At 37.7% G+C, this 24,570-nt stretch overlaps 1 protein-coding gene across 1 annotated transcript; it reads right to left on the bottom strand.

Annotated features, from left to right (window-relative positions):
• Positions 1-2,864: 2,864 nt before the first annotated feature.
• LOC150075115 (monocarboxylate transporter 12-like) lies at positions 2,865-22,676 on the bottom strand. Its single transcript, XM_090388369.1, has 5 exons — positions 22,653-22,676; positions 4,328-4,634; positions 3,672-3,815; positions 2,977-3,392; positions 2,865-2,903 (listed from the first exon to the last, which is right to left on the bottom strand). The coding sequence occupies exons 2-5, from the start codon at positions 4,584-4,586 to the stop codon at positions 2,865-2,867; spliced, it is 858 nt and encodes a 285-aa protein (XP_090244495.1). The 5' UTR covers positions 4,587-4,634; positions 22,653-22,676.
• Positions 22,677-24,570: the final 1,894 nt, after the last annotated feature.

Raw genomic sequence — 24,570 nt, 5'->3', positions numbered from 1 at the left:
AATCTCTCTACCTCATTCTGTCAAATTTATCTGTTGTATCTAACGTTCTCCCAACTCCACTAATCACTTGGAACTCATTTGACTTTTTCTCACAAACAACCTTCTAAGTACACGGTCGGAGTGGTCCTTTACGCACCTCAGATCATAATTTGGTGATTGTCGCTTCTCCAATGGAATCTTTATCTCGAGACTATTCCCAACCTCGTGTTGTTTGGCATTAAAAGAATGTAAAATGGGATGACCTGCGAGATTTCTTTTCTTCTTTCCCTATTTCTGAATACTTCTGATGTCAATGTTTGCTCAGATAGTGTCAGTGAAATTATTCTTGTAGGAATGGAATCCTTTATTCCACACTCCACTTTAAAATTTTGTCCTTTATCTAAACCTTGGTTTTCCAATAAATGTGCTAAGGCTGTATATCATAATGTTGCATATCGTAATTGGCTTGTTTCCAACTCTTCAGTTTCATTTTCTGCCTACACCAAATCTCGCAACAGTTGTAAAGCAGTTATTAACCAGTTCAAAGTAGATTTTGAACAGGCTAAGAGTAGAAAACTTGCTTCTTGCCTAATGGTAGCGAACATTCTGGTCTCTTGCCAAAGCTATTGTCTACAACTTTTGCCCATCTTTGCTCCCACCTGTCAAAACCAGATGGTTCTATTCTCACTTCAGCCAAGCATAAAGCTGACTTGCTAGCATCCCATTTTAATTCCAACTCATGTATTAATGATCTTGGTAAAACAACTCCCACTGTTCCTAGCAAGCTCCATTCAATGCCTCCTGTGAACTTCCGTCAAAAGGATGTCAGAAGGATTTTGACGAATCTTGATGCTAAGAAAGCTCCAGATCCCGATGGTGTTTCTCCACTTGTTCTCAAAACCTGTGCTCCTGAACTTACTCCTGTTCTTTGCCGCTTTTCTTCATTTTCTTATTCCAAATGTGTTTTTCTTTCTGCTTGGAAATTTGCTTATATCCAGCCAGTTCCCAAAAATGGTGACAAATTCCTCCAATCCAGTTATCGTCTCATTGTGATTACTTCTATTTCTAAATTAATGAAAAAAATTAATTAACCGTCAACTCTTAAACTACCTAGAAACCTTCCATCTGATCAACGAACGCCATATGGATTCCGTCGGTGTCAATCCGCTGATGATATTCTGGCCTCTTATGGACAAATTCAATGGAAAAGTTCGGTGAAACACAAGCAGTTGCTCTTCACATCTCAAAGGCTTTCGATCGTGTTTGGCATAAAGGTCTTCTAAACAAGCTTCCATCTTATGGTTTGCCAACTTTTTGTAATTGGTTATCCAGTTTTCTCTCTGACCACTCACGGAGGGTGATGGTAGATGGCTCTCTGTCTTTTAACTTCACTACTAATGCCGGTGTCCCCCAAGGTTCAGTTCTTTCCTTCAATTCTTTTCCTCTTGTGTATTAATGACCTTCTTTTATTGATCGGAAATCCTATCCATAGTTTTGCCGATGATATCACATTGCATTCCACTTTTCAGTTTGAGAAACCTCGCCTTGCCCAATCAGCTTCAACTTCTCCAATATCCACTACCAATTCCTTAAATGCTGATCTCCAGATAAATCTCCAATGGGGCAAAGACAACTTAGTTGATTTCAATCCTTCTAAAACTCAGTGTTGTCTTATATCTCGCAGAAAGGATTCTTCTGATCCTATGCTTATCTTTGGTGTCACTCCGATTTCTAGGCGAAATGATATATCTCTTTTGAGGATTACCCTGACTTCTAATCTCTCTTGGCACAAGCACATTACAAACATTGCTTCCTCTGCATCTAAAAATCTTGGTTTTCTCTTTCGCTCTCGGCGTTACTTTTCTTCCAAACAGCTGTTCACTCTGTGCAAATCCACCCTACCATGGAATATTGTTCCCACATCTGGGGCGGTGCCCCCAAAACCTCTCTCAGGCTTCTAGATTCCATTCAGAAAAGGTCAGTTAGGTTAATTAATGACTCCTCTCTAACAGTCTCTTCACTCTCTGTCTCATAGACGTAGTTTCTGCTGCATGTCTTTTCTACAGATACTTCCATGGGCACTGTTCCTCTGAATTATCTTCTATAATCTCCACTTTTCTTCTTCATTTATTCCTTCAACTTCTATTTTCTGGAACAACCTTTCTTCATACGTATTTCCTGAAAATTGCAGTCTAGAGAAGTTCAAGTCTAATGTCAACAAATATCTTCTTTCGTCTTCTCAACCTCCAACCCATCACGGTACTAAGTACTATAGGTTCTAATACCTCTCGTGTTTGGGGTTTTCTTAAAAAAAAAAAAAAAAAAGGAATCAAAAGTTTGCTCAGAACGTTGTCCGCACCTGCTACCATCTAGACGTAAAAGTATAAACTACGACAAATATATTTTTTCTTATAGCTCGTTAGATGAGAGATGGTACAATATTGATGCCAGAGTACAAACTTTGATTTGTCTAAAAAAATTCAACCAATGTCATATAATTATTATAATAATATCAGCTGCATTCTCACCTACTATTTCCGGAAATAAGAGATTCGCTATTGCTTGAAACGTCTGAATAACGCTCCACGTAGCTGAGATATTATAAGCACCATAGACATCACCCAGCATGACAGGTATAAGACTGTACCACCATCCACTAGCAATTCCATGCAGTGTTGAAATGAGTCCAAAGTGGACCACATCCCTTAAAAAAATAAAAACCCACACACTTATCGCGGCTAACATTGTGGTGATGATATTTTGATGGGATCTTTTCACTATTGGCCATGCGCAGAGTAAAAGTACCAAAGCTCGTCCTATAAGGTCTCCAATTCCAATGTAAACTAAGAGGACAGCAGCGTGGAAGTGAGGAACGCCCACACTTCTCACAAAGGGGATGACAAACAAGATGAAGGTCGAAGCTCCTATTCTCATTACGGCCACAAGGAGAATTAAGATTATGAAAAAGGGATCCTTCAGAAACTTTGGAGATAATACATCAAAAGCCTCTTTAATGTTGTGTTTAATATTCTGGCGGATTTTTGACTTCAGTTTTCGTGCCATCATGCGTAGCCGATTTCCTCTCTTATCATCTAGTGACGTCTGACTGATTTGATCACTCAGTGACAAGGATGGCATGTCCTGATTCATTTCTTCTTCTTTCTTCCTTGTTAGTCTTTCCTGACTGAGAAACATTGACAATACTGCTAACTGTAAACAGATAGCTGACACGTACAAAAATGAAGCTGTAAGGGTACATTCTTCCATGATCATATTGATGGCAATGGGGAGAAATATTTCGCCGCAACTAGCACCGGTCATTGCTACAGAAATTGCCACTGGTCTTCCACTTTCAGCAAAATACATGCTGACGTATGAAATGGTGCTGATGTATACAAAGGAGAATCCTATCCCTGTAAAGAAAAGAAAAATTAAATACACAATACAGAGAGAGAGAAAACAGAGACGGATAGGAGTTTCTATTTATAGTTCTTAATTATAATATTTAAGTCTTTTAAGTTCTCAAAAATTACACTGCTTAAACAATCATGTTTATCTTGGGACCAACCTCATATCTTTGTGGTCCCTCAATGACTAAAGTACAGGATTCGTCAGCATTATACCTACTGTAATCGAGATCCTTAAATTGTTTTGAGCAGTGTAGATTTGAAAATTAACAATAAGTAATTTACCTACAAAAATACCACAGAAAAGTATCATCGTTCCGATGGACTTGCAGAATGCTCCAATGAACAGACCGAGAGAGGCAAATAAACTTCCCAAGAAGGCTGGTAATCTACAACCCAATCGGTTGTTTACAGCACTACCTACTGGCGCTATAAAGAAAGAAAAATAATTTAATTCTAATCGGCAAAGAAAATACATAAAATCTTATTAACTAAATTAGTTCGGCTTAACAAATGCTTTCTTCTATAAGAAATTCAGGGTACAGTCCAACCATCACAGGGGTTTTGCAATCATCCAAGCAGAGTGGAAAACTGTAAACCTGCGCCACCGATAGAATAATTCGGCCACCGTGCGAATAAAACTGATAAAAGACCTTTCCGTCTAGACCGGATTAGAACCCAGGGTTTTCTGCAAGTAATGGAATGGAGGAGATGGTAACAAAACGTGCAAGAACTCAACAGACCTAGAAAGCAATGATTGAGCTGAAGGTTGACATCTTGGGTATACCTGTAATCAACAATTTACTCGAACCCCCTTGATGAGATATAAAATAAACCCCCTTGGATGTTGGTCTGTACATAAGTATTCTATTCATTTAAGCAACTCCAAATAAAAGGGTCTCGGTTAAGCAATTTCAATGATTTTAGAAAGCTTCATTTACCTAATACAAGGGTGAAAAAGAAGCACGTAGCAACTAGCCAATAGTGCTCCGACACTGGTCTCAAGGGATAGATAAACATCAAGAAGACCAGGATGACTGCGTACGCTTTCAGAAGGCCAACTATAATAAAGATAATGAAGAATGAAGCCAGCACCACAATTACGTCGTCACAACTTGGGCATTTTTTTAAGAAAGAGGTGTCTTCGAATATGATCTCCACGTGTCTTTGGGATAGATTGGTGGCTGACAAATCTGTCATCCATGTAGAAGGAGGGACATTATCAAGTGCGCATCGAGACTTCCGGATCTGTAACAGATTGAAAAAGATAAATGTTAATCAATGCAAGATCCATATCCAACTAAAAATTACATTTCTTTGTAAAAAAAATTACTATATTTATCTAAATCTTTTGAAGCCACTGCTCTGCATCTGGAGTATATTTTAGAGTAAAATTACTTACCATAATGCAATTACTTTATGTGCTCTGATTATTTAAATTAATTATATATCATCCTGTAACATTCAGAATGCAGTAAGATCAGGGTACTACTGGATAACAATGGATATTTTAAATATTTTTTAAAAAATGGATGTCAATTAATTCGTTATAGTATTCTTGTGTTGATTGTCGCTCTAAACAATTAGCTGTTTAAACAATTAAGAACAGTTAGAATTGTCATCTTAAGAAGCCTCCATATCCACAGTTTCCAGCTTTTAATTATTTTTGAATTTGAGTAATTTTCCTTAATTTAAATACTGTATAACACATTCCCTGATCGTGGATAGCAGAATTTGTTTATACAGTATTTCATTATTTGGCCAATAGGAGGCGAAACTATCGCTGTCACTAAAAAAGAGCTGCGAATCCATCGAAATGTGATTTTTTACCAGTAGATGGCACCACTAATCGAAAAAATTCGATTAGTGGTGCCATCTACTGATAAACAAGCACATGAAAATAATTAAGTACAGTATTTATAACTGTATTTCATAGCACACAAGATTTTTGAATCTGTGGAACTATCCGCAACTTCCATTTCTTTCTCTACATCTATCCTTAGTACTGTGCGTACAAGTCCATAAAACTTTTGTAAAGTATTCCTAAGCTCTAGGAATACTGTCGATTTAAAATTTAAAATATCAACGTATAATTATATAGCGTAATACGCATCACTGTTTCTATTATAAAGAGTAGTATTGACATTTAATTAATTAAATGTATTGATCTTATTAATTTAAAATATCATGCCCCAGACTAGAGCAGCAAAGCAACGGTCACAAAGTGGCAGGAGTGCTGTGACTCGGGGGAGAACTGAGTGGGGCGATTCTCCATCGCATCGCAGCCTAAAAAAATGTGCAACTTGTGAAATGTTTGCCGAACTCTCTGGAACAGAACATGATATTGCCATGGGGGATGTCTCTGTGTGTGCGCGATGTAAGGAAATCAGGCGACAACTCAGCGTTGTTATGGGCCTATATGAGAGATTGAAGGACAGGGTGGATGCCCTCGAAGGATCTAAATTGAGCGGCCCACATCAACGCCAGAGCTTGTACTTGGTCATAGCGCGACACAGCGCCAATTCCCAAGGCAGAATGCGCTAGTCCCACAGTATTTGTTGGTGACTCTATTGTCAGAGAAACGGGGAACATGCTTTGTAAAAAGGATAGGTGGAACAGGACCAGGGTATGTCTGCCAGGGGCAAAGGTTGATGACGTTTTAGAGCGGATATCATCTTTTAAGGGCACAAAAGGTGATATAGTTGTACACGTTGGCACTATTGATATTAAGAGTAGGAGATGGGCAGAATTACTTAACAAGTACAGGTCACTGTTGAACAAAAGCCGTGAATTAGGGTTGAATTTGAAAGTGTCTGCAATTCTGCCCAGACACGATAGGAGGGAATATATGATGAGAGCCTTGTCGATCAATTCGGCCCTGGAAAGATTGTGCAACGCTCAAGGGGAAAAATTTTTTTCAGCCTGATCTGTACTTGCTAACAGGAGAGACTGCTTCTACAGGGATGGGATACACTTAAATAGAAAGGGTGCAAGAATATTTGCTGATGCTATCGAGACAGTGTTAGGTGGGTCGGAAAACTGCTAGCTTGGGGGGATACAAGGACTAATAGATTAACAGTAGCCACTGGCAGAGGTGAAAGTGATTCTTGCACTGCTTCTATTAGAATAAGTAGCGACCTGGAGCGAGGGGTGTTGGGGGTTTCAGGGACGGATGGCAGTCATCGTGAAATAGGTGAGTATATGGGATATGCTAGGGTAACTAAGAATAAGAATAGGTGCATGTATACCAACGCTAGAAGTATAGTAAATAAATTTGATGAATTTGAAGTGTTGGTCGAGACATCAAAGGCGGATATTGTTGGGATATCAGAGACGTGGTGTCACACAGATATAAGGAATGCAGAACTGGAATTTGGGGAGTACAATATGTACAGAAAGGATAGACAGGATAGGAAGGGAGGAGGTGTTATGCTGTTAATTAAGGAAAACATAAAATCAAAAGAAGTGCATCCAGTTGATATAGATGAACAGTGCACTGTTGACTCAGTTTTGTGTGACATAAGCACTGCGAAAGCAAAAATAAGAATAAGAGTGAGTTATAGGCCTAATGACTCGAATGAGTACAATGAACAACTGTACAGAGAAATAGAGTGGGCTAGTAAATCAGAGAGTCTTATAATGGGACATTTTAACTTCCCCGATATTGACTGGAACTTGTGGGTTTGTCACTCAGACACTAGTCAGACGTTTGTGGATTTATTGGATGATTGTTTTCTGCAGCAGCATGTTCGAGAGGCAACCGGAGAGAGTAATACTGTTGATCTGGTTATCAGCAGTGATCATTCGTATATTAAGAATTTGCAGATAAAGGAACAACTAGGTGGCAGTGATCACAGTGTACTGATGTGGGATTTACTTAAAGATTTAATTACCATCAGGGGTAAAGGAAAGGGTTTTTACTTCCGTAAAGGTGACTACAGTGGTCTCAGACAGTTTTTAAATTCTGTACAGTGGGATCAACTGACGATGTTACCAACAGTAAATTCTAAGTGGGAAGCATTCAAGGAATTAATCGTGGATGCTACTAAAAGTTTCATACCTATTAAGAAATATTGATCAAGGTTTAGGCCTAAATGGTTATCAAATGAACTAATGAGACTCGTAACAGAGAAGAAAAATGCATGGGATGCATATAAATTATCAAGCGACTCAGGAGCCTATGGCAGATATAAGCTAGCCTATAATCAGGTAACAGAGGTTAGGCAGACGAAGGCAGATTACGAGAAATCCTTGGCAAAAGATGCTAAGAAAAACAGCAAGGATTTCTTTACTTATATAAACTCTAAAAGGAAGGGGATGAATCTGATTGGTCCACTTGACATCGATGGTTCGACTGTTGATGATCCTGCTCAGATAGCAAACAAACTGAATGAGTATTTTGCAGCTACATTCACACAAGAGGAATTATTAAAGTTTGAAAATGGCAGAAGGTTATCAAATTGTAGCAGGATACTTAATGATTTTGTAATAACTGAGAGCAAAGTGGAGGAGAAATTGTTGAAGTTAAACATAAGAAAAGCACCTGGTATGGATGGGATCTATCCAGTTATATTAAAGGAGGCGGCAAAGCAACTAAGCAAACCCTTAGCCATAATTATGAGAGCATCCTTGGACTCAGGGGAGGTTCCCACGGACTGGAGAAGTGAAAATGTATCTCCAGTTCACAAAGGGGGATCGAAGGGTGACAAGAGTAATTACAGACCAGTTAGTTTAACTTCTGTTCCGGGTAAAATAATGGAGTCACTGGTTAAAGATGCATTGCAGGATCATCTAGACAAGACTGCAGCAATAATTCAGACACAGCATGGGTTTGTTAAGGGAAAGTCTTGTCTGACCAATTTGATAGGATATTATGATGTGGTTACAAAGGAACTGGATGCAAAAAATAATTTTGATATCATATATTTGGATTTCATGAAAGCTTTTGACACTGTTGCGCATGGAAGACTATTGTACAAATTGGAGCAGAATGGTATTAAGGGTAAGTTGCTAAAATGGATAAAAGGATGGTTAAGTGGGAAAAGACAGAGGGTGGTAATCAATGGGTGCTGCTCTTCGTGGACTAATATTATTAGTGGAGTTCCACAGGGTTCGGTGTTGGGTCCACTGTTGTTTTGTATATTTATCAATGATATTGATGAAGTTATATCAGACTTAGTGTCAAACTTTGCAGATGATACAAAGGTTGGCAGGGTTGTTAATGACAGTAATGGCAGTGTGCTACTGCAACAGGATCTAGAAAATTTGGGAAGATGGGCTGAGAAGTGGCAGCTGAAGTTTAACGTTGACAAATGCAAAGTACAGCATATGGGTAGAAGTAACCCCAGAGAAACGTACCAACTGTGTGGTACTACACTTAAGGTGGTAGAAAATGAAAAAGACCTGGGAGTAATTGTGCAGTCAGATATGAAGTTTTCTGAGCAATGCAGACAGGCTGCCAGGGCAGGTCATGGGGTTTTGTCAATGATATATAGGAATTTTGCTAGCAGGGAAAAGGAGGTGATTGTCCCTCTGTATAAGGCAATGGTGAGGCCACGTCTTGAGTACTGCGTACAGGTCTGGAGGCCTCATTTTAGGAAGGATGTAGATTTACTTGAGCGTGTACGGAGAAGGGCAACAAGATTGGTGAGGGGAATGAAGGGATCCTCTTACCAAGAGAGGTTTAAGTTCCGCAAATTGCAGTGGCTGGAGACTAGGCACCTGCGCGGTGATCTGATTGAGGTGTATAAGGCCTTGAATGGGTTGAGCACGCTGAATTCTGATGGGATCCTTCCACTTGTTCAGATTACGAACCTAAGGGGCATAAATTCAAATTAAGAAAGGACAGATGTAGAATATATGTGCGCAAATTTGCCTTTAGCCAGCGGGTGGTTAATTGCTGGAACAAACTTCCATCTGTCGTTGTGGAAGTTGACAGGTTAAATAAATTTAAGGAGGAACTGGACAGGCATTTGGAGGGAATGGTGTGATTTTTTTTTTTTTTTGTTTTGGCTGATGCTGCATAAGCTCATACACTTGCTTTCTTGCATCACATGCTACTACTACTATTCGTATATTCACAAATTGCTTGTGCTGCCATCTTCCGATTATAAACGCAATAACTCAAATGTCCAGCATTTAAATTGATTAATACTCAAGAAAGATTACCAATACATGAACCTGTCTTATAAAAAAACCTCATCTAACAGAAAATTTATTGTTCAAGCTGTATTACTCATTGTATTCAAATATAAATTTCGGATGTAACTGTAATAACTTTCCTCCATCTTTCTCCAGAGTACCTTCACCAACGCGGGGGTGGCTGCATTTTGAGAAACGCTGCTATGGAACTCGTGGACCGTGAACTAAGAGGTAGTCATCTCGAATCTACGAACATGGATAATTTAAACGAAGTCATACAAATGTGGACATCATTAAAGCAAGCAGTGATCCAAAATCTAATAGACTCAATGCTAGCACACGTTTGTGCACCTCACTTCCGAAAGGGGACGTGCGTACTGACCTTCTGAATAATAAAAGTTTTCAAAATTGCTATTCAATTTATCAATTTTTATTAATTTGTCAGAGCAGAGCTCGAATCCAGAAAATAAATAACATAATGAAAACAGCTAACAACTATCTAACAAGACTAGTGAAAAATATCAATACACATCGAACCCAACTTTATGTACATTTTAAGATTTATTTTAAGATTTATTAATTTTCGAAATGAACTCTGATACAATAATATCTCATTTCCAAATTTCGCAAGTTCATTGCTGTCGCTGTTGGGTGTTGGAAAACAGGCATTGTCGTTTCTCTCTTACCACGACCTCATTATGATAACCAATGTGCAGAAGTGGACGAATGGACACTCGTATTGGACCCTAGAATAAAATGTCAAAGTGTTGATATGTCGAGATGGATATAGGGGAAATCAGAAACGCATTTCTCTGCAGATTAAGATCTGACAAATATAAAAGACAGCATCCATTTGGTAACTGCAGTCCGCTGCAAAGGTATTTTATCCCAAGGTTAACAAAATTCAGCCTTGAATCACTGAGGGTGTAGTCAGCGTTTGGTAATCCATTGTTTTTGCTCATCGCCCACATACTCTCACGTTTATCACTACACCACCCACTTTTAGAGGTTTCCCCCGGAGAGTGGGGTGTGTCATTAAAGACATGATTCATGACTAATACATAGCTTCATGATAGCTGAAAACATTCTAGTCACATGAGCATGTTCGCTTGGAAAGCGAGTCATAGGAAATACAAGAAGAATCATCGAAGAATAATGCTGTTTGTCATCGAGTAGAGACAAGAATAAATAGCTGGTCATCCAAATTTCTTTTCAAATATTACTCTCTAACCATGTATTGTTCTATCTATGACTTTCTTATTTGATATATTTTATACATGTTATCCTTTTATTATCTCTCTTCCAAACTATTTATTTTCGTATGATTGTACATAGTTTTATTTATTTTATAACATACATATAAAATATGAGATTTGATGACATTTCAACCATCCAACAGAAACAACAACAGACTTAACCAATTTACAGTTCCAGAGATGCTTCCAGAAGCGACAGGGACAGATGCATATAGTGCATCAACCCAAATAAGCCTTAAAACAATATATATTTAAAAAAAACAAACCCGGATACAACAGCCGTGAAAATTACTGCCTTTTTATTGTGTAATATAGCGCCTAGTCTCTAGACGCTGCAATTTTCAGAACTTAAGCCTTTCTTGGTAAGAGCACCCCTTTGTGCCACTCGCCAATCTCGTAGCCCTCCTCTGTATTCGTTCCAGCAGCTCTACATTCTTCCTAAAATGAGGCTTCCAGACCTGTATGCAGTACTCAAGGTGTGGCCTGACCATTGCCTTGTACAAAGGGATAATCACCTCCTTATCCCTGCTAGCAAAGTTCCTGTATATCATTAACAAGACCCCATGATCTGCCAGAGCAGGTCATGGGGTATTGTTAATGATATACAGGATATTGTCCCTGTCTGCAGTTGTCTGAAAACTTCATATCTGACGCCACAATTATCCCCAGGTCTTTTCCATTCTCCACTACCCTGAGTGCAGTACCGCACAGTTGGTATGTTATTCTGGGGTTACTGCTACCCACATGCAGTACTTTACATTTGTCAATGTTAAACTTCAATTGCCACCTCTCAGCCCATCTGCCCAACTTTTAAAGATTATTTTGCAACAGCGTACTACAACTACTGTCATTAACAACTCTGACAACCTTTGTATCATCTGCAAACTTGGACAATGAGCCTGGTATACCTTCATCAACATCACTGATAAATGTAGAAAACAACAATGGGTCCAACACCGAATCTGGAGGACTCCACTAATAAGATTAGTCCACGAAGAGCAGTGTCCATGGATTACTACTCTGTCTTCTCCCACTCAACCTTTCCTTTATCCATTGTAGCAACTTGCTCTTAATGCCATACTGCTCCAATTTGTACAACAGTCTTTTATGTGCAACAGTATAAACGCTGAGTTAGCGCCTAATATCCTCACACTATTTAAATCGAACACACACAAAGACATCCATCCCCCTTGACAATATCATGTCCCTTTCCTGATAGCCCCACAAACGTCAAACAAGCAGTGCATTTCATAAGGCTGTGATTCAGAGGATAACCCACCCAGTTCTCCTCAGAGCTACGGTAATTCCACTACCTCGAGTCTTTTGCTTTCTGCTCTAGTCTGAGGCACAATATCGGTTCATTTATTTATTAAATTTTTAGTTCAAACGTTAATATAATTCAAAAAACAACTGTATACAAATAATATTCTGAGTCTTACAAAAGCAAAAACACAAGTGTGATGAAAATGATTTAAAATAACGCATTTCTTTCCGTGTTTGAGTTTTCATATTTGTTCAGTATCCATATTAAAAATAAACGCCTCGATTCATATGAACAGTTTCAAAAAGCAAACATTTCTCAACCCTCCCATCTTACAGAAAACATAGGGCTGGAGAAAATTCTTCCCTCTCAGACACGCCTCTTATCCCAGTGTAGCTTTGAAGACACGAACAAAGTGTAATCTCGTCCCTCATGAGGAAGGCACTTAAGCGAATTAATATTAGCGTGTCTGTATTTCCAGTTGCTAATTAGCCCCCACAGCAAAGAAGTTATTAGTTTCGGCCAGGGTGTTTCAACCTTGCACGGTCTGTTACTTGCAAGGAATGCTAATCGCCCGTTTTGTGAGGTTGTGGCCACATTAAATTGAAAACTGAAGAAGTGAAAGGGAATTTGGGCACAGAGCGTTGGACTCGTTTATGACATTTGCATTTCTTCACGAATACTTGGGAGGTAGTGTGGAACGAATATTCCCCAACCCCCATCATATATCACGTAAGAATACACGAAATTAGTGTCAAGGTGATGATTTCTAAGCATTTTAAATTACCCGGATCTATTAATATTATTCTTGCAATGGCGTGTTTTGGAGTGCACTACTTTTATTCTTTTGCTTAAGAAGAGATTGGGGAATAATTTCGAAAGAAACATCTTGAAAAATATTTATTTATTATTATTTTTTTAATATTTGTTGTATTAATGGAGACTCTACTCCGAATACAGCTAGCTTTAAACAATAAACAACAGTTGGACATCGTTTTCCTGTATGTAGCAGCAGCCTTCGACAACGTCTCAATCCCAGCTATAACAGTAATCCTCAAGGAGTATTTCCTCATTTCAGGAAGCACTTTAAGCATTCTCACTAACACCCTTCAAGAAAGACAAATTATCGCAATAAACGGGAAACAAACAGCATCTTACTGTATCTCCAGGGGAGTACCTCAAGGGGGCGTATTGTCCGCCACCTTCTTTGCAATAGCACTAGCCCCATTTTTAGCTCAGAACTGTGAACAATTTATTACATATGCTGACGATTTGAAATTTTTTGTAACATCTAAAGAACAAGAAACTGCACCCCATCTATCAGAGGAAGCAAACAAGGCAATCAAGAAGCTAGAAGAATATCGGCACTACATTGGCCTGAAACTTAATGAAAAGAAAACTGCCCAAATGACCTTCACCAACAAAAAGAAGAAAAATGAAATTACGATTTTTGTGAACAATACCAGAATCCAAAATTCCCCCGCACATGTTGACCTTGGCCTTAAGTGGGATGAAGGATTAAACTTCATACCTCACTTCGAACACATTAGGAAAAAGACATACGCAGCACTGTGGAGCACTAGACAAGAACTCACCGGTCTCCGAAGCCCTCATCTTATAATTCAATACATCCTTAAATGCGTTACACCGATTCCGTTGTACGCATCGACAATCTGGTCATCAGCTCCTGAGAGCAACATCAAGGCCTTCTTAGGAGTAGAATACTGGCTCCTGAGATGGCTAAACAAGATTGCCGGGAAACCGTTTACCATCTCAAGAGCGGTCTTGTCTGCCAATCTGGACATCACACCCTGGAAGTATATCATCACAACCAGAAACATCTTAACTCTGGCAAAGCTACTAACGGAGAGAATAGATTCGCCGAAAGTGGGAAACGTGATCACTCGCCCCGGGATGATACGACCGAGAATAAAGAGGGAAGAACCAAGTCTCAAGTGCCAACTGACTCAATTGGACTCTCTGGGGAGATTTTTCCCAGCAAATACTGTGAATTATTTTAATAATTTAAATATAGATCCAGAGAAACTATGTACAGACAAAATGTATAGGACAGAAATCTTTGGTAATGTGTATCGGCAAGTATAAATATAATAAGAAGACTAATTTAATAATTTATATAATAATATTTAGCATTTAACAACCATTTGCAATTAATTAAACCAACTTAACAATTAATTCATTAACCACATATTCTGTGTTTTTGTATCTCCAAATTTTGTAAATAAGTTCATGTAAACATGCTTGTAAATACTATAATGTAACCACACCCTCTAGCCACGTGCTGTCTATGGGTGTCTCGAAAGAGAAATAAACAGATAATAATAATAATAATAATAATAATTATATTTGTTGCTGTGCGCTAATTGTAGGAATGTATGAGCAATATGGCGGATGCGCAGTAAAAAAAAAAGTTCTCGGTTCGCGCATAAAGGCTGTAATGTAGTGTATTCTGAGAAACATTTTCCCGAAATTTAAGGTATACAGTTTTTTCCATAATTTCTTACGTAATGGACTCTATTCTGAGATGTGTATTCGGATAGTCTACATGCCACCCGAATATAATCCTGATTTAATAATGGAAATCCAGCATTTATTGCTGGATTTCCACACAATTAAAACCTTCCCTCTCCACGATTCTCATTGGGGACTTCAAAATGCCATTCCCCAGTTTACTGAGGCTAACACCAACTGAAATATTGTCCTTTGGCATAGTGTGACTTTGCAGACTATCCCTACAAGAAGTCTGCAGAGGTTGAATTTCTAGTTATCAGAACTTGAGGAGAGCAACCACTATCAACAATTCTGTAAATTCTTACTCTAAAATCCACTCAGTAAATGAGAAAATAACCAGAAACATGTTTCCAAAGGCCACATGGTGCCAGAGGAGCGTACAACATAGACAGAATATAAGAACATCGTATTTAGCACATTTAGCATTAGCATTAGTAGAGGCTTATGCAGCATCAGAAAAAAAAAAAAAAAAAAAACACGCTCCCATTTCACCCCTCTCTTCGTTCCAAGTACCTGTCCAGCTCAGCCTTAAATTTATTTAGGCTATCAACTTCCACAACAAAGGATGGAAGTCTGTTCCACCAACCAACCATCCGCTGGCTAAAGGCAAACTTCCGCACATCTATCCTACATCTGTCTTACCTCAATTTGAATTTATTCCGTCACAAATGATTGTTCTGAGCAAGAGGAAGAATTCCATCAGCATTGAGCATGCTGAAGCCATTCAAGGCTTTATACACCTCAATCAGATCATCTCGCAGGTGCCTAGTCTCCAGACATTGTAATTTGCAAAATTTAAGCCTTTCTTCATAACAGCAACCCTTTGTTCCATTCACTGATCTTGTTGCCCTTCTCTGTACTCGTTCCAACAGCTCTACATCCTTCTTAAAATGAGGCCTCCAGACCTGTATGCAGTACTCAAGGCGTGGCCTGACCATTGCCTTATATATGGGGACAATCACCTCCTTATCCCTGCTAGAAAATTCCTGTACATCATTGACAAGACAAAATGAGCTACTCTTGCAGACCGTCTGCACTGCTCAGAAAACTTCATATCTGCCTGCACAATTACCCCAAGGTCCTTTTCGTTCTCTACCAATGTCAGTGTATTATCACAGAGTTGATACGTCACTCTGGGGTTGCTGCTTCCCATATGTAGTACTTTACATTTGTCAATGTAAAACTTCATTTGCCACCTCTCAATCCATCTGCTCAACTTTTCTAGATCCTGTTGCAGCAGCGTACTGTCATTAGTGTCCTTAACAACCCTGCCAACCTTCGTATCATCTGCAAACGTGGATATTAAGTTTGATATACCATCATCAATATTATTTATAAATACAGAAAACAACAATTGACCCAACACTGAACCCTGAGGGATTCCACTAATAACATTAGTCAACGATAAGCAGTGTCCATTGATTACCACTCTCTGTCTTCTCCCCCTCAACCACCCCTTTATCCATAACAGCAATTTGCCTCCAATGCCACACTGCTCCAATTTGTGCAGCAGTCTTCCATGTGCAACAGTATCAAAAGCCTTTCTAAGATCCAAATATATGATATCAAAGTTATTCTCTGCATCCAGTTCCTTTGTGACCACATCATAGTTATCCAATAAAGTTGGATAACTAATTTTTGGTCAGGCAAGACTTTCTCTTAACAAAACCATGCTTCCATTAATTTTCCTGGAACAGAAGTTAAACTAACAGGTCTATAATTACTTGTGTTGCCCTTTGATCCTCCTTTGTGAATTGGGATCACATTTGCACATCTCCAGAACATGGGTACCTCCCCTGAGTCCAAAGACGCTCTCATAATTATGGCTAAGGGTTTGCTTACTTCCTTTGCTGCCTCCTTTAATATAACTGGATAGATCCCATCCACCCCAGGTGCCTTTTTTATGTTTATCTTCAACAATTTCTCCTCCACTTTCCTCTCAGTTATTACAAGATTATCTAGCTTACTGCCACAGTTGAATACACCTCTGGCATTCCTCTCGCTAAATAACTCCTCATGTGTGAATGTCGATGCAAAATATTCATTTAGTTTGTTAGCTACCTGAGCAGGATCATCAACAGTTGACCCATCGATATCAAGTGGACCAATCTGATTCATCCCCTTCCTTCTAGAGTTTACATAGGTAAAAAAATTTTTGTTGTTTTTCTTTACATCCTTTGCCAAGGATTTCTCATAATCTGCCTTTGTCTGCCTAATATCCTTTGTGACTTGGTTACACACCAGCTTATATCTATCATAATCTTCCATGTCACCCATTAATTTGTATGTATCCCATGCATTTTTCTTCTCTGCCACATGTCTCATTAGTTCATCTGACAGTCATTTAGGCCTAAACCTTGAACAATATTTCTTAGTTGGTATGTAGAGCCTAGTAGCTTCCAAGATAAATTCTTTGAATGCTTCCCATTTTGAATTTGCTGATGTATTTAGAACAAATAACTAGATACAAGTTTCCAAAAGACCACATGGTGCCAGAGGAGTGTACAAGATAGACAGAATACAAGAACATCGTATTTAGTACATTAGCACATTTAGGCACCTTTCGTGCCCGGGGCAGAGCACAATTTTGGGATGAAAAAAAAAAAAAAACTGCCAAAATATATGAGTAAATTGCAATATACTATAGGAACCGTAATATTGCAATATTTTAGGAACCGTAGCGAAGCTGCAGCCCCTTCAAACGTGCCCTGGCTAAAACACTACATTTGCAGTGACGCACCCAGATATTTTCTGTGGGGGAGGTGACCTAGTACGTTCCACACGGTAACTGTCACAAGCGTCAACATATGCAGTACAATTATTTAATACAAAACATTTTATTATAACCTTCTATAAAAAGATTTGTAAAATGATATTTGCAGATATTTTATTTAATTTATTAGTTAATAAACGCTAATAAATTGATAGGCATTTCTTTTAATTCTAAAATGAAATTTTTAATATGTAACTTGCAAATGCTGTATGAGAAGGTATGTGAAGTGTTGACCAACCCGTATAGGCGTAATTTATAAAAGCAGTCTGCGCTAAGTTACAAATCTTACTGGAAGAGCTAAAAGAAAGAAATTCAAAGCTATATGGCCTCAAAGAAATTAAAGTGTTCAGGAGTATTTTGCTCTTTCATCTATATTTTGAGGCACAAGAACATAGATAATACAATTGTAAATTCTTACAACTGAACAAGCTTTTCTTTGCAACAAGTTGCCTTGATTTTGCACTACTTTCAAAAAGATTAGATATGTTTATGAAAGTGTATTTAATGTGCCGGATTTTAAAGAATTCTGGTTTCTAAAATGCAGGATTTCATAGAATTTACTGCATTTTTAAAATTCTGCTTCTGCTTTACTGTAACGTTTCAACGTATGCGGTAGGTACTATAGCAGAGGGGAAAACAGCAGGAGATTCAATGTCCCTCACTAGGCCTTCTCCTCCATAGTATAGGGAGTGGAAAGATAAGTGAGTGGCCTTGAGCCATCTTGGTTTTTCTCCATACTTTAGCAGTCAAGTCTAGGAGAGCATCGTGGAGATGGTCCGGTCTTTATAAAACTATCATTTCGAGTAATTTAAGGTTATTTAAACAAGCCCATCTATTATTCAGATTTCTCAAGAACTAAATGACTATCTTCTAACAAAAAATCAATTAAAAGCTCTAAAAATCTTAAAATATCGATTTAAAGGGGCAAATGAATATATCTGCTCTCTGATGTTATAAGGTGTTATTCTATAATTTCAAGGATCTTTTCGGCCTTACTTAGAGGAAATATTAAGAAATCTTGAAGAATAGAGAATTAACACAAAAGAGTAATAAAAAAAAAGTCCTCGAAAGAGTGAGGATTTGACGTGTTTGAATTCTGAAACAAGTTTGACATAAAACCGAAATTGTCATTCTTCTAGAATGTAAATGACTTGCTCCTAACAAAAGAGGGCGTTGCATTCTCCTTCAAAATATAATAACATTTTCTGAAAAGATAATAAATCCTTAAACCACGAAAATTAGGCAACCGTGCGTCACTGTGCATCCTATTTCCTGATGTTTTTAAGTGAAAACAGTCTTCGTTTCTTCTAGAATTGATGGAGGCAGCTTTTTTCCATTAAGCAGAATAAATCACATGGTGGGGGCGGGTTACGTCCCAGTTTCCTGAAAATAAGAAAGTTCCTGCCAGTTTGTTACTCTCTCTTGCATTCTTTGTGCGAAGTTAAAGGGGACACGTTTCTTAGTTGTGACTCCTGGTTTTTGTGTTAGGTTAAAACTCACCTGGCACGTGTTCCGGTAAAATTGGTGCTTGCTTTAACCCTGTTCGGCCATTCATTTTGTTTTTAGGAAAAATTTTCAACAAATAAAGAGAGAAGAAAAAAATTAATCTTTATTTACAGCGTATAAACAGTCGCGCATTTCTTTTTAAACTCCTATATATACCCTACGCAATTCAGTCAGTTGTATCTCAATACTAATTACCTCACTGAAAACACTGGTACAGGTTTAAAAGTTTAAAAAAATTGCCAAATAACGTACCTCAGGGGTTAAAAACTTCGATACTGTACACAAGAAGTGTTTACCAAAAACAACATCGCGTGACAGGTAGCAGTCAGGTTAGAAAAAGCTTTTCCTGCACCAAAGAACCATAATGAAAATCTGGTATCGATCAGAGTTTCCATTTCCGAGTAATGCTCACTCAAACAACCGAAACTAATCTAAGCTTTCTGTAGAGGGGAGGAACTAGGGGCTACATAATCGTAATCAATCCTAAAACCTTTCCCTTGTAACGGTCAAACATAAAAAAAAAAAAAAAAATATATATATATATATATGCAGGACCTTGAATTTGTGTATCAGGTTAATTCTGCAAGCACTCACGATATTGTGGTCTGAGTAAAACGTGATAATAGCTCTATTATCCACTTGTCCCTATTAGACTTAGAAAGCGAAAAGTAGAGGAAAGTAACAGTAAGAGAGAAAGAAGAAAATAAACGGTGTACCTGCCCATCCATCGATGAGAAGCCAATCAGCTTCGAAACGGTCACCAGGGAGTTTCCGAGAACAGGTAACAACAGTCTTCCCTGCTGGGGAAGCGTTGCTTATTTGAGGCGTTTATGAGTGGCGTGAATTGAAGGAGTTACTGTCCTTTTCATTCTTCTACACCGATTCTTTTCTTCTTCTTCCTCTCCTACTATTACTTTCCTCTACTTTTCGCTTTCTAAGTCTAATGACAAGTGGATAATAGAGCTATTATCCCAACAAGTAAATCAATAATACTTAGATGCTGTTAAAGAAAAGGAATTAAAACAACCGAAAATTAGCTTTTGTTAAGGCCACAATATCTTTGAGTGCTTACAGAATTAACCTGATACATGACGTTTATATTTAGGAAAAACATACAAATGCAAGGTAATGTCCATGGGTAGCAGTAACCCCAGAGTAACTTATCAACTGTGTGGTACTACACTCGGGGTAGTGGAGAATGAAAAAGACCTAGGGTATGCAGTCAGACATGAAATTCTCTGAGCAGTGTAGACATGCTGCCAGGTCAGCTCATGGGTTTTTTTTTCAGTGATATACAGAAACTTTGCTAGCAGGGATAAGAAGACGATTAACTATGTACAAGGCCATGGTTAGGGCATCTTGCGTACTGTACTGTATACAGGTCTGGAGGCCTCACTTTAAGAAGGATATAGAACTGCTGGAACAAGTAGAGAGAAGGGCAACCAGACTGGTGAATGGCACAGATAAGAAATGCGCTTCGGGTAAGTTCAATCTTCGCACTAGACTCAAGAAAGCCAGATAAAATTTGTATTATTGTTTTATCACGTTCTTCAAACCAATAAGATCGGTTCCATGGAAAAACGCTGGGAACACTTTAGCATTCATACTAAGGGTCCATCGTACTCTTAATTGCACTACTTTCATATAAATGGCATCGGAATTTGGTCAGGAGCAAAGATGTAATAGTACACGTTCTTTGGGTCGTTCAAACCCGCGTGACTGCTAAATATGATTAACGATTGAGTTTATGATTTATTGTAGTAAACTCCTCTAACTTGGTGGTCGTTCGAACTATTTTTATAATCTAGAGTAGCGCGACATCGAGGCAACTCGTTATAAAGGCACAATTTTACTTCTTAGCAACAAATATTTTCGACACCAGCGTTAACAACTTTTGAAACGCATTACTGCGTCAGTGTCGACACTAAATTCTTCCAACCCCCCCCCCTCAGATGCTATTATAAAATACTTAAATATATAACAAATTCGTTGCTTTGTATGCTTAACACTGGGTACCCTACTTTAAAATTTTGGATTTACCCTAGGATGACGTGTGCAACCAGTTAAACCCTGCCAAGTAGGTTGCCGTTGGCTTTAGCTGTGTCGAAAGACGCCAATCTTTGCAAAAACTGAGACCACAGCTATCTTAAAACAAAGAACTGTCAATTCAACCTTACAACCTTTACAAGACTAACCTTTAAAATGCTAGTTTCCAAGCTGGATTTCTTAGAGGCCATGTCGATCATGTTGTCAGAGGAGTTTACAATAAATCCTGAACACAATCATTAATCTTTTTTTATTTTTTTATTATTATTATTATTATCTGTCCGTCCGTCCGCATGTAATAACTAGACTCCCGGTAGACGGATTTTCATGAAATTTTATCTATATTATTTAATGATAAAACATATAGTAAATGTAGTTTTGAGGTAGTTGATCAGATAGAAGTGGAATGATCACTCTCAGTAGAAAGGCTAACATTTGTGTTTATATAAATAACACAGATATGATCAAATTAACAAGTCTTCTAAACAAGTGGAACTAGAAAGATAATGCTTTATCTTTCTAGTATTTTTTCCAGTTAATATTTTATGAGTACAAAACTATGTACATTCCTCTTTAGAGTGTACTAACACTAAATTGTATAAGGATCATTTCTGATTATAATTAAACTCATTAAAATATAAATACGTAGTATGCAAGCTGTTCGTTATGTCTGCCACTGTACACTAACTTCCACCCTAGTTAATCCAAAAACGTCAATACAAGTTTTAGATTTATTAATCGGTAAAATTCTTGAGGCGCTTCAATTTCTGCTTGACTGATTAAGACACATTCTTTTGTCAGTAACGAATCATTCCGTTTTGATATTAAAAAGTTTAATGCCAGAGGGCAGGCACAAAAGGACTGGAATAGGGAAGACACAAACAACGAAAAGGAAATCTCAGATTGATGGTATTTAATCATCGGTAAAGGAAACAGCCTACTTTGCACTAAACAACATTGCGATGGTAACAATAGTACTTTATACGAATATTCTATACTATATCCAGTAATAATAGTGTAGAAATGGAATAAATATGACTTAATCTTACTCGAATAAATTAATATTATGTATATACAGATGAATATCCTCCTGCTGACAGCTCCCTGCACCTGAAAACTCTATAACAGTAGACTGGTCCTGTTTGGGCGATAGTGGAAACTGATGAATTCAGAGTATGATCACAGAGTATTATGGAACTGCGAGTGCGTTTCTTTTGAGCCAACTTCTTAATTTTTTAACGCAGAATGCCTTACCTCTTCATTTACAGGGTCAACTGTCGTACCGATTGTCGACTGCGTAATTGGATTGTCCGCCGGCACAAACTTGTTTTCTTCTCTCAGCCAAGAACTCAGCATTCCAATCTCAGTTGAATGTTTTCATGGCTGTCTCTCGGTCTGTAAATACGTTCACCTCTTCAGTACCTTCGAGCTGATTGTTTGTTATTGCACGTGCCAAAAGGATCGTGAAAAATTTGGGCAGCCGTATCCAATTTTTTTTTTTTAACCACATAGCAATTTCTAAGCATACACTGTATAATAGAAATGTTGGATTTTGTGGTGAATCTTTCGCTTTAAAATAAAATATGTTTCTTAAAAATGTAGATTGTTTCGAAATTATTGATACTCGATAGTTTATAAAATAATCATTAAAAATATGGCGGCGTAAGACTTTAAATTGTTTAGTAAGTAGCGCAATCATTTAATCTATGGAAAGAAACACAAGATACAAAAAAGGCCAACTTAAAAAGTACCTGAAATAGTAACGAAGGCACTGAAGTTCTAGCACTAGCTAAGACTAAACGTAATCTGAATAATCAAATTGGAGCGCCCTCTCTCTCTTTTTCACTGAATTTTTTGAAAACTGAATTCTGACAACAAAATACTTAACCAGAGCTGAAAAATCGCCCAAATATGCTTCAAATTTATCGTTGAAGTATTGATTCTTCCATTGAGGTAAAAATTAGGGTAATGTTTATTTTTATAATCTTTGTCGTTGCATATAAAATTGGTGTGCACTTGTGGTTTTTATTTTTATTTTATTTATTTTATTTTTTACGTTTTTTAGAGCATTTAATTCGACGATGCGATTCGATTTATAATGCATATGTATTAACTTTATTTTTGAAAGTTAATGCTATTTTGCTTTGAAACTGTTTCTTTCTCAATATCTTATTCGTGGCACGTTCCATTTACATCAAATTGCGTGATACTATCGTGTATTCGAGTTCACATTCACTTAAAATAACAGGAACTACTGAAATATTTTTTTCATACTTACAATTATTTGAAGTTCAAATATAGAAAAAATTTATAGAACGCAAATAATTGGTCACTCTTCTTATTTAAGGAATAGATTATTAATCATCTTATAAGCCAGAACTATTTCTATAATTATAATTGCTTGTTCAATTTCGGTATTTTAATAAAATATTCTGATGCAGCTCTGTAAATCAATCTATTTTATCAATAAAATAAATAGCGTTAGATTCGAAGTGAATATTCCTTTGCCCACTTTCTAACTGTTACAGTGATTGAATATTTCTCCTATCCAGGGCAGATTCTAGAGTTCAGGGATACCCATGTCCCAAAATTAATGTTGGTGAATATATTGTAGCAATTTCAACTTCGGATATAACATGCGAATCCCTGGAGTATCTCCACAGATTCCGCTTGAAGAGATACTGATATGAACTGTTTGTTCTTTAGATATACTAAAGTCGGGCTGAACTGGAATGACACCAAGAAAAATCTCGGTAGTCCCAGCATCTTCTGGAACTTCGCTAAGATCTTCGGTTCACTTACTCATAGATTCTAACAAAATACTTCTATTATCTCCGGGAGCTTTTACTGCCTGTCCGGCTCTGATTATAATAATTCCCAAAATTGAATGAAATAATGAAGGAAATCGTGATAGAAATATAACATTGGCGAAAGGGGCAATATTGAAAGAAATATTTCTTGAGCAAGCAGTTGCCCATTTGCCATTGGCAATTATAAATACAGTAATGTTTCGGCGACTACATTTTTTTCGGTTATTTACCAACGTAGTAGAATTAATCCAGCTCATCTGCTTTAGTTCCCGAATTCCTCCAACACCTGGACCTGATTTTTTTAGGGTTGTCTTAAATCATATTCAATATTGACATCCTTTTGTCAGTATATGATAAAAATTCTCATAATTTGATGAACGCGATATTTGATCATACAAAATAAAAACGCAACATGCGGGAATCGTTTCATCCGGGAATGTCTTAAGCAAATTTCTAACACTAGACATCAGCCAATAAAACCAGCTACAGTGCCAACCAACTGACAGTAAACTCCGTAGTGGGAGGATCGTTATAATAATGAAAAATTCCATTGGTTGCCATACCAGCTTTAATCAATAATTGGAGTACCGTCAAGTAGAGTGATGCTGTGACAGTCGGGTTGCGCATACCTCCAATCTGAGAAAGCAGACAAAGGAATGATGAACTAAATCATTATCATTTTAGGAAAAAAACAAGTTTCTCATTCCGTTCGACATATCAAACCAGTAGCAATTGATGTTGTGATTTCGTTCACGTTCCAGGTCTTGGTGTTATTTGCTGTTTCCTCCTAATCATTGACACAGTTCTTTAAAGAAATTAGCAGACGTTTTTAACTGCAATATTCTGAGGGATTAAAAAA

This window comes from Mastigoproctus giganteus, chromosome 14, assembly GCF_048544385.1.
Source record: "Mastigoproctus giganteus isolate SK-2022 chromosome 14, ASM4854438v1, whole genome shotgun sequence".
In the NCBI taxonomy this organism is placed as follows: Eukaryota; Metazoa; Arthropoda; class Arachnida; order Uropygi; family Thelyphonidae; genus Mastigoproctus; species Mastigoproctus giganteus.
Note: the sequence above shows the minus strand (reverse complement) of the source record. Positions and strands in the feature narration are given on the sequence as shown.

Bases quoted from the DNA above. Each gene is read 5' to 3' on its own strand.
- LOC150075115 (XM_090388369.1), bottom strand. From the start codon at position 4,586: ATGACAGATTTGTCAGCCACCAATCTATCCCAAAGACACGTGGAGATC. The intron at 3,816-4,327 runs GTAAATGAAGCT...CTTTCTTTATAG, and splicing joins CTTTTTCACCCTTGTATTAG to CGCCAGTAGGTAGTGCTGTA. The intron at 3,393-3,671 runs GTAAATTACTTA...TTTTCTTTACAG, and splicing joins TTTCTGTGGTATTTTTGTAG to GGATAGGATTCTCCTTTGTA.